We start from the raw sequence: 14,723 nt of genomic DNA on the forward strand, positions 1-14,723 counted from the left end.
GTTGGGAAGACTATGTCTCCCGGCTGGCCTGTGAACGCCTCGGGATCCCCCGGGAAGACCTAGATGAAGTGGCTGCTTAGGCTGCTGCCTCCGTGACCCGACCACGGATAAGCGGAAGAAGATGGATGGGTGGATGGATGGATACTATTATCGATGTTATTATTAGTATGTTTATTATTGTAAGTTTTTGTTTGTCCTTTTTTTAAATGTTGTATGTGTATGTCTTCCTAAATGCTCGGAAAAAGCTGGGTTTGGGTTGGAATTGGGTTGTTCTATTTTGCTTTAATTAAACTGACTAATATTCGTTGTGATCTAAAGTAAATGGTTGATGAAAAGGCCATTATTTTACCAGGGATATGTTTACTTTTTATATACACTGTATTTTACAAATACCATCCATCCATTTTCTACCGCTTAATCCCTATTGGGGTCGCGGGGGGCGCTGGCGCCTATCTCAGCTACAATCGGGCAGAAGGCGGGGTACACCCTGGACAAGTCGCCACCTCATCGCAGGGCCAACACAGAGACAAACAACATTCACACTCACATTCACACACTAGGGCCAATTTAGTGTTGCCAATCAACCTATCCCCGAGCTGCACAGTCAGCATAAATCAGATTATTTTTTTATAAAAAAAAATAGAAAAGCTCAATTAATTTCAGACGTAGTTGCACACAATATAAATATTTAAATGTTTCCTGTAAAAAAATAAAAAAATAATTAAAATAAATCTTCTATACACATTGTCAGCCTGCTTTCATCAACATGTGGGAATTCCTCCACTCTGCCAGTCAATTCCTGAACATAAACAAAAACACGCACACACAAACAGCCAGGGGTGGTTTGATGGGCTATTTGACTGAATGGCCTATCGCCATGGTTACAGCAGTACTCCATCAGTCCATTCAAGGAACAGATGGCCGATGTGCAACAGGAGGCACATGTTTCAATGAACACACACACACGCACACACATTCACGCACGCACACATGCACACGCGCGCGCACACACACACAAACACACGCACACACACACACAGAGACAGACAGACAACAACCATTCACACAAACACAATCTCTTGCTTTCGCTCACACACACACACACACGCACAGGCACGCACGCATGGATATGCCCCCGCTCAGAGGGAGGGTATTGAACAACCAGCAGCATATGTTCCACTAGTCAAAGTGCATTCATTCAGGACACAGGCAGGAGAGGACGAAGGAGGAGGGGCCTGTGAAAGAGAGAGAGGGCGAGCAAGCAAGCAAATAATGGACACAGGTAACAACAATCAACCACAGGCTAACTTTACACAAATGGTTGACGTTCAACAATGACAAAGTACAGTATATCCTCATACTGCATTTTATCATGTATTTTTAAAATGTTGGCTATTGTTATTTATGTCACATAAAGTATCGTCAACTTTGACTTGCTAACCCCCACGCCCCCCATTCCAACCCAAATACACACACACAAACCGACACACAGTAAAAAAGTTCTAACCTTTGCTGCCAGCGCACATGGCAACAAAAACAACAACACACCCACACCACGGGAGTTGTTCCCTCTGTTTATGGCCAGAGCTAAAACAAATAACTTTGTATTTTTAGACATATCCTATAAATACAGAGGGGTCATATTTGCCTGCACAATCTTTCCGCACATTTTTGGATGCCTGCGTACTGGTTGTGCGTGTATCTGTAAAATAATGTCATCCATAACAAGAGAGAGGGAACGCTTCTGTTGCTAGATCAGTTTCTTTGTGTGACGGTACACATGTGAATATATCAATGCTCAGTGCTGATTAACAATGTCCGAGAGGTATTATTGTAATAATATGTGTATTACTGAGGTTGTAAATCCTGCATCAGGTATTTCTAACGTTTTGTCCCATACATGTTGCTAAATTAGTTTTATAGAAAAAAAAACAATGCTTTGTTTAGATAACAAACCTAATCTGACAACCTGCTGAATGACCACCAATGGAGGGGAAAGGGCTAATCAGCCAATCCCAGACCAGATCATTTAAAATGGGCTTGACTGTGTTTTTGTCCCTGCTGCTGCAGGAACCACACCCACTAGTAGAGAGAAAGGAAGCCAACTTAGTTTCCTGCAGTTGAAGAGACATAACAAGATCTTTGACTCAAAAATTGTCTTCTCTTTTGCTCTTTTCAACACCTCATCCTGTTTTGTTACCATGTCTAATATTAGTCCTCCATCAAACTTCTCCTGTTTCTCTCCTCATACTCTTTAATGTTTATATGGACTTTTTCCAACACTCCTCAATTCCTTTATTCCGTGTTCTTCCTGTTGTTTAAACCTTCTGTCATTGGCGTTACCATAGAAAGCATCCTGCCACCTCATAAATACTATACTCAACTAATTTGGTGTTTGGTGCACTACTCTATAACAACTCCTTTTGTATTAACTAATTAATTGTATTAATTCAAGTTGTTACATAAAGTTACATTACACTGAGCTCCTAACGTGACTACTTTCTTGCATCATTGAACCTGAACACACTGTCGCACATACTATACAAAGGCAACTTCTGTAAACATGGCGGTTATGCTAAGGACATGCTTGTATTCTGACACCAAAATGTTGAATTTTACCATGCCAAAGCAACTCTGACATGTTATGTGTGCTTTGCTTTTACTTTGTGTTTTGATGCCACCAACGAAAGGTCCCAGTGATGGCTAGTGATGGGTATTGTTTACATTTTAACCAATACTGTTTGCAAATCAGTCTTTTTGAGACGGGTGTTGATGCTTAATTAGTGCCTAATAGTATTGTGATTAAAATCTACATTTAACACACTTCCTTGTGATTTAAATAATGCTCCACAGTCACATTTTCAACCTCCAAACCCCGTTTCCATATGAGTTGGGAAATTGTGTTAAATGTAAATATACACGGAATACAATGATTTACAAATCTTTTTCAATCCAAATTCAATTATATGCACTACAAAGACAAGATATTTGATGTTCAAACTCATAAACTTGATTTTTTTTTGCAAATATAATTAACTTTGAATTTCATGGCTGCAACACGTGCCAAAGTAGTTGGCAAAGGGCATGTTCACCACTGTGTTACATCACCTTTTCTTTTAACAACACTCAATAAACGTTTTGGAACTGAGGAAACTAATTGTTGAAGCTTTGAGAGTGGAATTCTTCCCCATTCTTGTTTTATGTAGAGCTTCAGTCTTTCAACAGTCCGGGGTCTCCGCTGTCGTATTTTACGCTTCATGATGCGCCACATATTTTTGATGGGAGACAGGCTTGGACTGCAGGCGGGCCAGGAAAGTAGCCGGCGGCGTTTCTGGATGTTGTTGATAAATGGCTTTCGCTTTGCATAGTAGAGCTTTAACTTGCACTTACAGATGTAGCGACAAACTGTATTTAGTGACAGTGGTTTTCCTGAGCCATGTGGTGATATCCTTTAGAGATTAAAGTTGGTTTTTGATACAGTGCCGTCTGAGGGATCGAAGGTCACGGTAATTCAATGTTGGTTTCTGGCCATGCCGCTTACGTGGAAAAAATTCTCCAGATTCTCTAAACCTTTTGATGATATTATGGACAGTAGATTTTGAAATCCCTAAATTTCTTGCAATTGCACTTTGAGAAACGTTGTTCTTAAACTGTTTGACTATTTGCTCAGGCAGTTGTGGACAGAGGGGTGTACCTCGCCCCATCCTTTCTTGTGAAAGACTGAGCATTTTTTGGGAAGCTGTTTTTGTACACAATCATGACACCCACCGGTTCCCAATTAGCCTGCACACCTGTGGGATGTTCCAAATAAGTGTTTGATGAGCATTCCTCAACTTTATCAGTATTTATTGCCACCTCTCCCAATTTTTTTGTCACGTGTTGCTGGCATCAAATTCTAGAGTTAATGATTATTTGCAAAAAAAAATGTTTATCAGTTTGAACATCAAATATGTTGTCGTTGTACCATATTCAATTGAATATGGGTTGAAAACGATTTGCAAATCATTGTATTCCGTTTATATTTACATCTAACAATTTCCCAACTCATATGGAAACGGAGTTTGTACATTGTTGATATATTTTAAAGATGAACATCATTGATACTGTATTTCCTTTTCAGACATGGTGGAATATAAACCTAATTGCATATCTCACTGCATGTTGAACATCACTGTTATTGTGCGCATGCCACGGTTAGATGACAATAATACTTTATCCACGTCTATTTATGTGGTAAGTCTAACACAGCTTGATTGAAAACTTTACATAAGCCGCTTGGAAGTACACTAACATTACACTGACAACCACGTTCACACAAAATAAAAAGTAAAGATATTGATTAAGTGACTTATGGCTTTCCCTTGTGGTCAACATGACCAATTCGTAATGTCGGAATGGTGTTTAGCTGTTAATTTAACTTCATTACTGGCCCATGTTTACAAAACAGTTCCTTGTAAAATGCGTGGACAAACAAACACGGAGATATTTATTTTCTAGAAATCAAAGGAGGTGGGGCGGCAAGACACAGGAACCCCAGGATGGCAGAGAGCATGTACAAGAAAGGCCCACATATACAGGTCTATCAATCTGTGATATCACAGATTGCACTACACCTGTTAAAAAAAAAATCATCCTAAGTACCCTTTAAAAATATATTTTTTTTAATTTTTGGGGAATTAAGTGAAATGCAAGTTGAACAGAATAGTAATCTAAATACTTGAATAGCATAAATAATAATAATGATAATAATAATAAGAATAGTAATAACAAAAGAGCTTCAGACTATGTGTGTTTGTCAGGAAGCTATGTTATTTACAAGATGTTACTTGCACAATATCACCGTTAAGCACTTGTTGCAGGTAGCTGAGCTGGTTGCTACTTTATATTTGTGCCATAATGTAAATAAGTGATGGCACACAACACACTTAAAGTGTAACAACCATATAATTGGTCTGGGTTGCTCAGAACACTATGGCTAAGTCTCAATAATACAGTAAACAAAAACATAATTAAATGTGAGTGCTCACATCCAAAGCAGTTAGGGGTTGGTTACACAATTTAAAATGTTTTTACACTGGCATGACTGTTAGAAATTTTGAAGCATGCTTTAGCATATTGTCTGTACATTTAATTTTTTTTTTTATAATGGCAACAGTTAATTGGATTATATAAGTGTAAAATAAATCAACAACGTAGTAGTGAGTATTACATGGGACAAGTGTATATATGATACTGCAGGACTTGTCATAAGTCTCAACATTATGATTTTTTTCCCTTGGTGTAAAAGAAATAGGTTTCAGGTGCATCAAACTCATTTTTAGCACAGTTATGGCTACACTCAAGGGCCTGCTTGTACCTGCAAAACAATATAAATGTACAGAATGATCGTCCCATGATACTATTACACAATTGACCCTTCATTGGAATATTCACATATTTGATGCCAACAAACTGATGTAAAACTTTCTTTGCATTTAGAAGTCAAAGTGACAAGCAGATATTTAAGTTCAGCTATTGTACAATTTATTTCAAAGAAGCTTTTAATGACAAAAATGCTCAGAACTGCGTTTTGAATTAAATAATATTGAGTTAGGAAGAACTGCAGTTGCATGACAACAAGCTATCCATACACTTAGGTTAAACAGACTCCATTCTATTTGGGTCCCAATTCAACCTTAAGAAAGTCATGCGGTGTTGGATCCACTTTGGACTGGACTCTCACGGTTGTGTTGGATCCACTATGGATTGACCTTTCACAGTATCATGTTAGACCCGCTCGACATCCATTGCTTTCGGTTCCCCTAGAGGGGGTGGGGGGGTTGCCCACATATACGGTCCTCTCCAAGGTTTCTCATAGTCATCATTGTCACCGACGTCCCACTGGGTGTGAGTCCCACTGGGTGTGAGTCCCACTGGGTGTGAGTTTTCCTTGCCCTTGTGTGGGCTCTACCGAGGATGTTGTTGTGGTTTGTACAGCCCTTTGAGACACTATTGATTTAGGGCTATATAAATAATCTTTGATTGATTGATTGATTGAAAGTCAGTGACTTCACTATAAAAGTGGGTGACATTGTTATCACAAGGAAAGATGAGATCACATACCTAGGTTCCATTCTAGAGGCCAATCTTTCCTGTGATAAAATGCCATTCAAGGTAATCAAAAAGGTCAAACAAAGAACGAGATTCCTCTACAGAATCTCCTCTCTGGTCAACAAAAGCACCTTGAAGATTCTAGCGGGAACTCTCATTAAACCCTTTTTCGATTACGCTTGCACCTACTGGTACCCCAGCACCTCCAAAACCCTGAAATCTAGACTCCAAACATCCCAGAACAAGCTAGCCCGGTTACTTTTAGACCTCCACCCCATTTCACACCTCACTCCAACCCACTTCTCAAAAGTGGGCTGGCTCATCGTGGAGGACAGAGTCAAACAACTTGCACGCAGCCTAGTCTATGAAATCTGCTACAACTCGCTGATACTGAAGTACATGTCAAACTACTTCCTTAACGTAAATGACCGCCATAACCACAACACCAGGGGGAGCTCCACAAACCACGTTAAACCCAGATTCCGATCTAACAAAGGTCTTAACTCATTCGCTCTCTATGCCACATCAATGTGGAATGCACTCCCAACAGGTGTAAAAGTAAGTGCATCTCTATCCTCCTTCAAAACCGCTCTAAAACAACACCTCCTAGCAACTTCAGCCCTTTACTAATACCCTCCTCCATTCAGATCCCATCTCCCCGGATTGTAAACAATCAAATGTATTTCTAATGTATATACTTGTTCTTATGCTATCTGAACTCACTATGTTCTCTCCTGGCTGTACTTATCCTACTAAGTAAGAACCACACTGTTTCAATGTCCATTCTCTGTTGATGCAATTGTTGATGACTGAAGTGTTATGATCCGATGGTCGGATCATCACATTTTGTAGCCTTGTTCCTTTTTTCACATTATTTGGTTTGACTTCCTTATTTCCTGTTTGCTCTGTCACCATGGTTGCTTATTTGTTCCACCTGCTCCCTTGTTTTCGACACACACCTGTTTTGCTAATCACCTGCCTTATTTAAGCTTGCCCCTTTTGTTAGTTCATCCTCGGATCCTAAATGGCTTTCACGCAACAGATGACGACTTGCTTTCCAAGTTTGTACTCGCTAGCTACCGCGCTGCGTTTTTGTTTATTCCTAGCTCTCATGCTAATTGTTTTGTTTTCCCTTTTCGTGCCAAGTGTTAGTGTGTCTGTTTATTTCCTTAGCTCCCATGCTAGCGCCATTTGTTTGCCTTATCTGCCTAGCACCAGTGTTTTTATTCTAGCCTGTTTTATTAGTTTAATAAATACTTATTTCTTACCTTACGCTGTGTTCTTGCTCGACGCATCCTCGGAAGAACGAATCCGGCATCGTTATGCCCCGCAAGTCTCACATGAAGTACTGATATCAACCAAAACTCCTCATGCCACCCCCCGGATTGTAAATAATGTAAATAATTCAATGTATATACTATGATGGTTAACTTGTGTGATGACTGTATTATGTTGATAGTATATATTTGTACCATGAATTGATTAACGTGGACCCCGACTTAAACAAGTTGAAAAACTTATTCGGGTGTTACCATTTAGTGGTGAATTGCACGGAATATGTACTAAACTGTGCAATCTACTAATAAAAGTTTCAATCAATCAATCAATGCGGTGCAATGTTTTTCAGTCAAAATTGTATCAAATTTTAGCAAACAATTATTAAGGATAGGGTTAGGGTTAAGATTATTGTGGGCCACATGAAAGGATGTGGCGGGCCAGATGTGGCCTATGGGCTTGATTTTTACTTCTTTGGGTTAGATGATTAGATATTAAGCATCTTCTTAGTTCACCTTTGAAGTGGTGTTTATGTTTGTTTGTCAGTAGAGTTCAAAATACCACACAAGACTTTCTCTTAAGAAAAAAAAAACGTGTCCAAATTGAAAAATGTTTGGTTTCAAAGTTCTTAATCTCTTCTTAATCCCCTCTATTTTTTTACCTAGAATATCCTTTGGACAAACATTCTTGACTGCAAATTCACTACTCAGTTTGTTCAGAGAAACTTGATTCCATCACTCCTTTTATCAGCTCTTTCCTAACCTCTTAACTCCTCAAGTCCTGTGCTTCTAATCCTCTGCTCCTCTCCTCTCTCTGGCAGGGTGGGCTAATGTCTCAGGAGCAGGAGGATGACCCCATCTGAGAGGAGGAATTACACATGAGGGAACAGGAAAACAGAGTGGGCTGATTCTTCTGGTGACGTTTACCTGGGTGCCAGCTGGTATCTCCCCCTGCTGTGACGCCATCCGCTGTACGTCTGCTCAGGCCGAGATCTCGTGTTCACATGGATTGTGGGAGGATGAAAGTGAGAGTGAAAATATTGACCTCTTCCTCCTCTTCTGTGTCCTGGTCTCTGCTGCACTGTCTCTCTGCTGTTTTCACTACTTAAATGTCCACTTTCCCTCCATCCTCCTGCTGTTGCTTCTCCTCGCTCTCGCCAGTTGTCATCAACACCTGAAATACGAGCTGAAAGTAACCCATTTAGCTGCTATAATAGTTTTGTTACTTTTTTCAACACAGTTCAAGCAATTTAAAAGATGAGATGGACCACTCAGTGAATCCTTAGTTTACTGCACATTCTTTGCAATATACTGTATTTTTCGGAGTATAAGTCGCTCCGGAGTATAAATCGCACCTGCTGGAAATGCATAATAAAGAAGGAAAAAAACATATATAAGTCGCACTGGAGTATAAGTCACATTTTTTGGGGACATTTATTTGATAGAACCCAACACCAATAACAGACATTTGAAAGGCAATTTAAAATAAATAAAGAATAGTGAACAACAGGCTGAATAAGTGTACGTTATATGACGCATAAATAACCAACTGAGAAGGTGCCTGGTATGTTAACGTAACATATTATGGTAAGAGTCATTCAAATAGCTATAATATATAGAACATGCAATACGTTTACCAATCTGTCACTCCTAATCACTAAATCCGGTGGAATCTTATACGTCTAGTCTCTTATGTGAATGAGCTAAATAATATTATTTAATATTTTACGGTAACGTGTTAATAATTTCACACATAAGTCGCTCCTGAGTATAAGTCGCACCCCTGGCCAAACTATGAAAAAACTGCAACTTATAGTCCGAAAAATACGGTAATGTTTAATTCCAGCTTTGGGCAAACTGTTTGGCTCAATGCGCAAAACATGAAGCTCCATAAATGGAAGGTTGGATGTGCTTGAGGTGCAAAAACTTGTCAGTTCTACCTTGAAACCCCATCAAACACCTTTGGGAATTCAACAGGGATCATAGCCATTAGGCTCCTTCTCAGTGACCTTTGATCGGTATTTTTACCAAATGGAATTGTCAGGTGTCCCAATACTTCTGCGTTCTACAGTGAATGAGATGAGGCCGACACGGCAAAAATTCATTGTAAATTCACAGCGAATTGCTGGCTAATAATTGCATTACTTTCACAATAACATTTACAATATTTTTCAATTAATTTCTATGAAACATACGTGTATCATAATTTTTACAGTCATTCGTTGTACTGAGGCAATACATTTTAATTAAATGCAACAATAACTCTTCTTATCTGTTGTATATCAGTTTTTGTATAATTGGGATCCCCATAAGTCCCACAAATTTAAAAATTAAGCGGATATCTTCATGTATGGTAGAGGTTTACCCACAGAGCTTTGTGCGAGTCCTTTATTTTTAGTCAGTTGTAGTGCAAAGTTGTAGTCATTAAGTTCCTTATTTTTCTTGATACTCCTTTTGTGGGGCAGACAACCTCTTACATTCACATGCCTGTTAAAATCCTCCGCTGTTCCTATTTCTAATAAAAAGTACAGTATGGGACAGGATAGGATAGATTTTCTTTATCCCACAATAGGGAAATGATGTGGTTGCAGTGCAGATTCAAAAAGTCCACAAAATAAGGCTAAAAACCCATTAAACATGAGGGAAATGTTTAAGAATACAAAGGACATAAAATAAATTGAAAAAAAAAAGCGCAGAGTTGATGCAACCAGCTGCCACTTCAGCGTTGCCATTTGTATACACTGCTACAAAGGTAAAACACAATGAAAAAACAAAAAATGAGCACTAAATAATACATATTGTGCACATAGGATTACACCATATATAGACACAACAAAACAAAATACAATATCCCAACACCCACCTACATTGTGGTGGCCTCTGAGGTGCTCAATCCATAATCCGCCGGGGTAGGGGGCAGTACAGCCAAAGACAGGAACAGACCCAAAAGCAACCAAGAGAGCAAACGACTCCATCCCAGGCTGCCCACTAGCCCCTGGCCAATGTCGCCAACGACGAGCGCAAATACGTCCAGGGAGACCAAAGCTTCTGACACTTGCTCATGCAGCCAGAGCTCCATGAAGCTTGTTCATCCCGACGATCAATGCAAGCACCACAGCCCTGTCTTCTCCTCCCCACCTCCTTTGGTCTCTCTATGTGGACTCAGGTGTGGCAGAGAGTCAGCAGCTAGTCTCCGGTGCAAATATGGACATGGCTAAAAGACTCGCTCGAGGTAGATACAGATGTCCACAAAAAAGAAGTGCAAAAGTCACAAAAGTGCCATCCCCTGTTGCGCAGTCTCGAAAGGGCCCGAACCAAAAGGCAAACATCACATGAAAACAAGAGGGAAACCTCAAGAACGCAAAAAGAGAACACACAAGAACACAGAGCTCCTGCAACCAGCTATCACGACAGAAGCGCCATCTTGAAAAAAATAAAATAAAATAAATTATATATATATATATATATATATATATATATATATATATATTAGGGCTGCAAATCTTTGGGTGTCCCACGATTCGATTGAATATCGATTCTTGGGGTCGCGATTCGATAATATATCTATTTTTTCGATTCAATGCGATTCTCGCTTCATAAACTATATTTTTTCGATTCATTCAATACATAGGATTTCAGCAGGATCTACTCCAGTCTGCTGACATGCTAGCAGAGTAGATTTTTGAAAAAAAGCTTTTATAATTATAAAGGACAATGTTTTATCAACTGATTGCAATAATGTAAATTTGTTTTAACTATTAACCGAACCAAAAATATCACTTATTTTATATTTGTGAAAACATTGGACACAGTGTCAAGCTTATGAGATGCGATGCAAGTGTAAGCCACTGTGACACTATTGTTTTTTTTTAATATAAATGTCTAATGATAGTGTAAATGAGGGATTTTCAATCACTGCTATGCTGAAATTATAACTAATATTGATACTGTTGTTGATAATATTAATTTTTTTTTCACTAATTTTGGTTTGTTCTGTGTCGTGTTTGTGTCTCCTCTCAATTGCTCTGTTTATTGCAGTTCTGAGTGTTGCTGGGTCAGGTTTGGTTTTGGAATTGGATTGCATTGTTATGGTATTGCTGTGTAGTGGTTTGTTGGATTGATAAAAAAAAAAAAAGAGAATCGATTTTGAATCGCACAACGTATTCAATATTTCCCCACATCCCTAATAGTATATATAGTATAGTTCTAACTTATATTTGTCAGTAAACTCAAACTGGAAGCGCTATAAACTACAACAGGGCTAATTTAAGACCGCCCACAGAAAGTGGTTTGAAGATGGTCTGTGCAACAAAATCTATGAAACATTTTGACCAAACACCACCATTACGTGTTATTTAGACCACAATGAAAAGTATAGAAATAAAATCATGATATGTGCCTGCTAAAGTATTTTACTGTGAAAAATACTGAGAAATGCTTTAAAATCCTGGTATTTGTTTAACAGTGAATATATGAACAAACTGAAGAGAAAATAATGCAATGCATTGAAATGCATGTGCGTTACTTCCAGGTCTGCCCCAGACTAAGATGTATCCCTAAGCAGAATTTTATTTGGAGGCCCACCCCTTCCGATTACATATCTTTTATATATCAAAAAAAAAAAAAAAAAATATATATATATATATATATATATGTAAATATATATATATATATATATATATATATATATATATATATATATATATATATATATATATATATATATATGTCAAATAATGTTTGTACTTTTTTAATTAAACTTTAATTTAATTGGATGCATGTTGTGTACTAAAATTAACACATGGGGAAAAAACTGTTCAATAAACAATTTTATGTGCAAAGAAACAATGTTGACGTCCTTAAAGGGCAGCACGGTGACACGGGGTTAGTGCGTGTGCCTCACAATAAGAAGATCCTCGGTTCGATCCCTTGGCTCGGGGTCTTTCTGTGTAGAGTTTGTATGTTCTCTCCGTGACTGCGTGGGTTCCCTCCAGTACTCCAGCATCCTCCCACCTCGGAAGACATGCACCTGGGGATAGGTTGATTGGCCCTAGTGTGTGAATGTTGTCCGTCTATCTGTGTTGGCCCTGTGATGTGGTGGCGACTTGTCCAGGGTTTAAACCCACATTCCGCCCAAATGCAGCTGGGATAAGCTCTTAGCCAGCCCGAGAGGGACAAGCGGTAGAAATAAATGGGTGGATGGATGTCCTTACAGTACCAGTAGAGTGGAAAAATTAGTTGACTTTATATTCTTAATAGTGTTTCATTTTATCCAATAAACCATATCCAATTGTTTTTACAATCCGCAAAGTATGTGAAAATATTGCCTAAAACTCACAAAATGCCACAAATTTAGTTAGTCATTTTAAATATTCCGCTACGAATACCTTCGCGCTATTTTCTGAGATTGATGTCACTATAATAACACACTCTGACCATGTTATCAGATCAGTCATACTGGAAATATGCAAAAATTAGAAAGACATGTGCTGTCATGTGCGGCATAGCTCGGTTGGTAGAGTGGCCGTGCCAGCAACTTGAGGGTTGCAGGTTCGATTCCCGCTTGTGTCATCTTAGTCACTGCCGTTGTGCCCTTGGGCAAGACACTTTACCCACCTGCTCCCAGTGCCACCCACACTGGTTTGAATGTAACTTAGATATTGGGTTTCACTATGTAAAGCACTTTGAGTCACTTGAGAAAAGGGCTATATAAATATAATACACTAATACACTATAATTCACAATCCCGATATAAGACATGTCCATGTATGTTTTTGTTTTGTATGCATTCTAAATCATAAGTAAATAAATACATAAATAGTCAGCTAAAGATTTTGTCTATAGGGGGTCTCTATTTTGCCCACATGACTGTCTAAATAACCACCCAAAACCAGCAAATGATACTCTATTTACATTTCGCGACCTGACTATTGGCCAAATATTTGTAATATTGTTATATGTAAGCGCTAATGCAGACAAAGTATTTTTAGCATTGATAACCGAGAGCTAACTATAGTTTATGCTGCACTGAACTCAAGGAGAGACTTTAATGTAATTATAAAATGAAATGGAAGATGGCAGTAAAGCAACATTTATGGATGCAAACTGCCGTAAAACTGTAAAGAAAAAAAAGCTTATGCCGCACTGCAGACTGCAGCATTGACCCGGCGATGTCTTGTTTGCTGCTGTTCTGCTTCTGCTGCATCGCGTCTCGGATCGTCAAAGTTATTCTAGATTATACATCATGCCTCTAATCTAGATAATAAAAATATTTAGCCTAAAATCTAGAAGTTGTTCATCTGTGACATTCAACTCATACACGGAGATGAAGACAAACACACTACAACAGAAGACAGTGCCAGCAGCAACTTTTTCCACTCCTCGTGTGGATTAAAATAATTATTCATCCAAGTCAGTCATCATCACAGTGAGAGCTAACATTGTACTGTAAGCTATCGTTTAATTATGTTTGTAGTTTGTATTTTTTTGTTTAGCACTTAGCAATACTGCTACATGGTGCTTAGTATTTCACTAAAGCTGGATCTGTTTTGCAGAGCTTCTAAAACTTGTAGTTCACCCTCCTTATATTTAGGATTAAAAATATAAGGTTCTGGACCATCAATAGTCCCAAAGTAGTCGTTATAGGCTCCAACAAAGTCTGCCAGATTTTCATTGTTGTTGGTAGGGAAGGCATTTGCGGTTCTTACCTCTACGTCATGCGATCACGTGACTGGCTAACTATTTTGATCATAGTTCTTTACTCGCAAACTTTGTAAGTCTTTTGGTGTCATGCATCAAAAATATTTGATAATAGCTTCAACAAACAGACAACTGTTTTTTCCACTCTACCGGTAGTTTAAAACATAAATTATCAAACCTTCCAAAACCGATCGGCAATCAAACTCTTTATTATACGGTTACTTTGGCTTTATGGACAGAATGATGAGGAGAGTCTTTAAATAGCTATAGTGAGTATAGAGATATTTGCTGAAGGGATTAAACATCAAGCTTGATACCAAACACAAACCCAGCAAAGCTCTAAATGACACCACCAAGCGCCAGTACAACTCTCATTATGAAAATCACATAAAGTAATGATGGAAAGAGCAATAGTGAGGGCACAGCCTTCTCTTCATATGCAAGCAGAAACATCCCTCTGAGACCAATTGAGCTCAACTTGAGTACAGTGCAGTTTGGTGTAAACCAACTGCCGGTTTAAAAAAAAATACTGCTGAAAGTCAGGGGGTTTCACTAAAATATTGGGTTTGTGTTTCACAAGGCTACAGCTGACTCCTGCTCACTGACTGACCACCAAGGGGTTTAAAAGTGTATTTATAACTAATACATTGTGTTTTTGAA

The 14,723-nt window shown here is 38.6% G+C and overlaps 1 protein-coding gene across 4 annotated transcripts in view; it reads right to left on the reverse strand.

The window, feature by feature from the left end:
- fam120b (family with sequence similarity 120 member B) overlaps positions 1-14,723 on the reverse strand; it is a 58,671-nt gene that overhangs the window by 12,458 nt on the left and 31,490 nt on the right. The window contains exons 14-15 of one of the 4 annotated variants that reach the window (XM_061880104.1): positions 8,292-8,550; positions 5,501-8,223 (exon numbers count right to left, since the gene is read on the reverse strand). The exons of 2 other annotated variants lie outside the window; for them this stretch is intronic. In XM_061880104.1, the coding sequence (XP_061736088.1) occupies positions 8,154-8,223; positions 8,292-8,550 (329 nt within the window). In that variant the 3' untranslated portion in view covers positions 5,501-8,153. Of the gene's footprint in view, positions 1-5,500; positions 8,224-8,291; positions 8,551-14,723 lie in introns of those variants that run through there. One more of the 4 variants, XM_061880113.1, reaches the window with a different exon arrangement.

Source organism: Nerophis ophidion, linkage group LG02 (assembly GCF_033978795.1).
Source record: "Nerophis ophidion isolate RoL-2023_Sa linkage group LG02, RoL_Noph_v1.0, whole genome shotgun sequence".
NCBI lineage: Eukaryota > Metazoa > Chordata > Actinopteri > Syngnathiformes > Syngnathidae > Nerophis > Nerophis ophidion.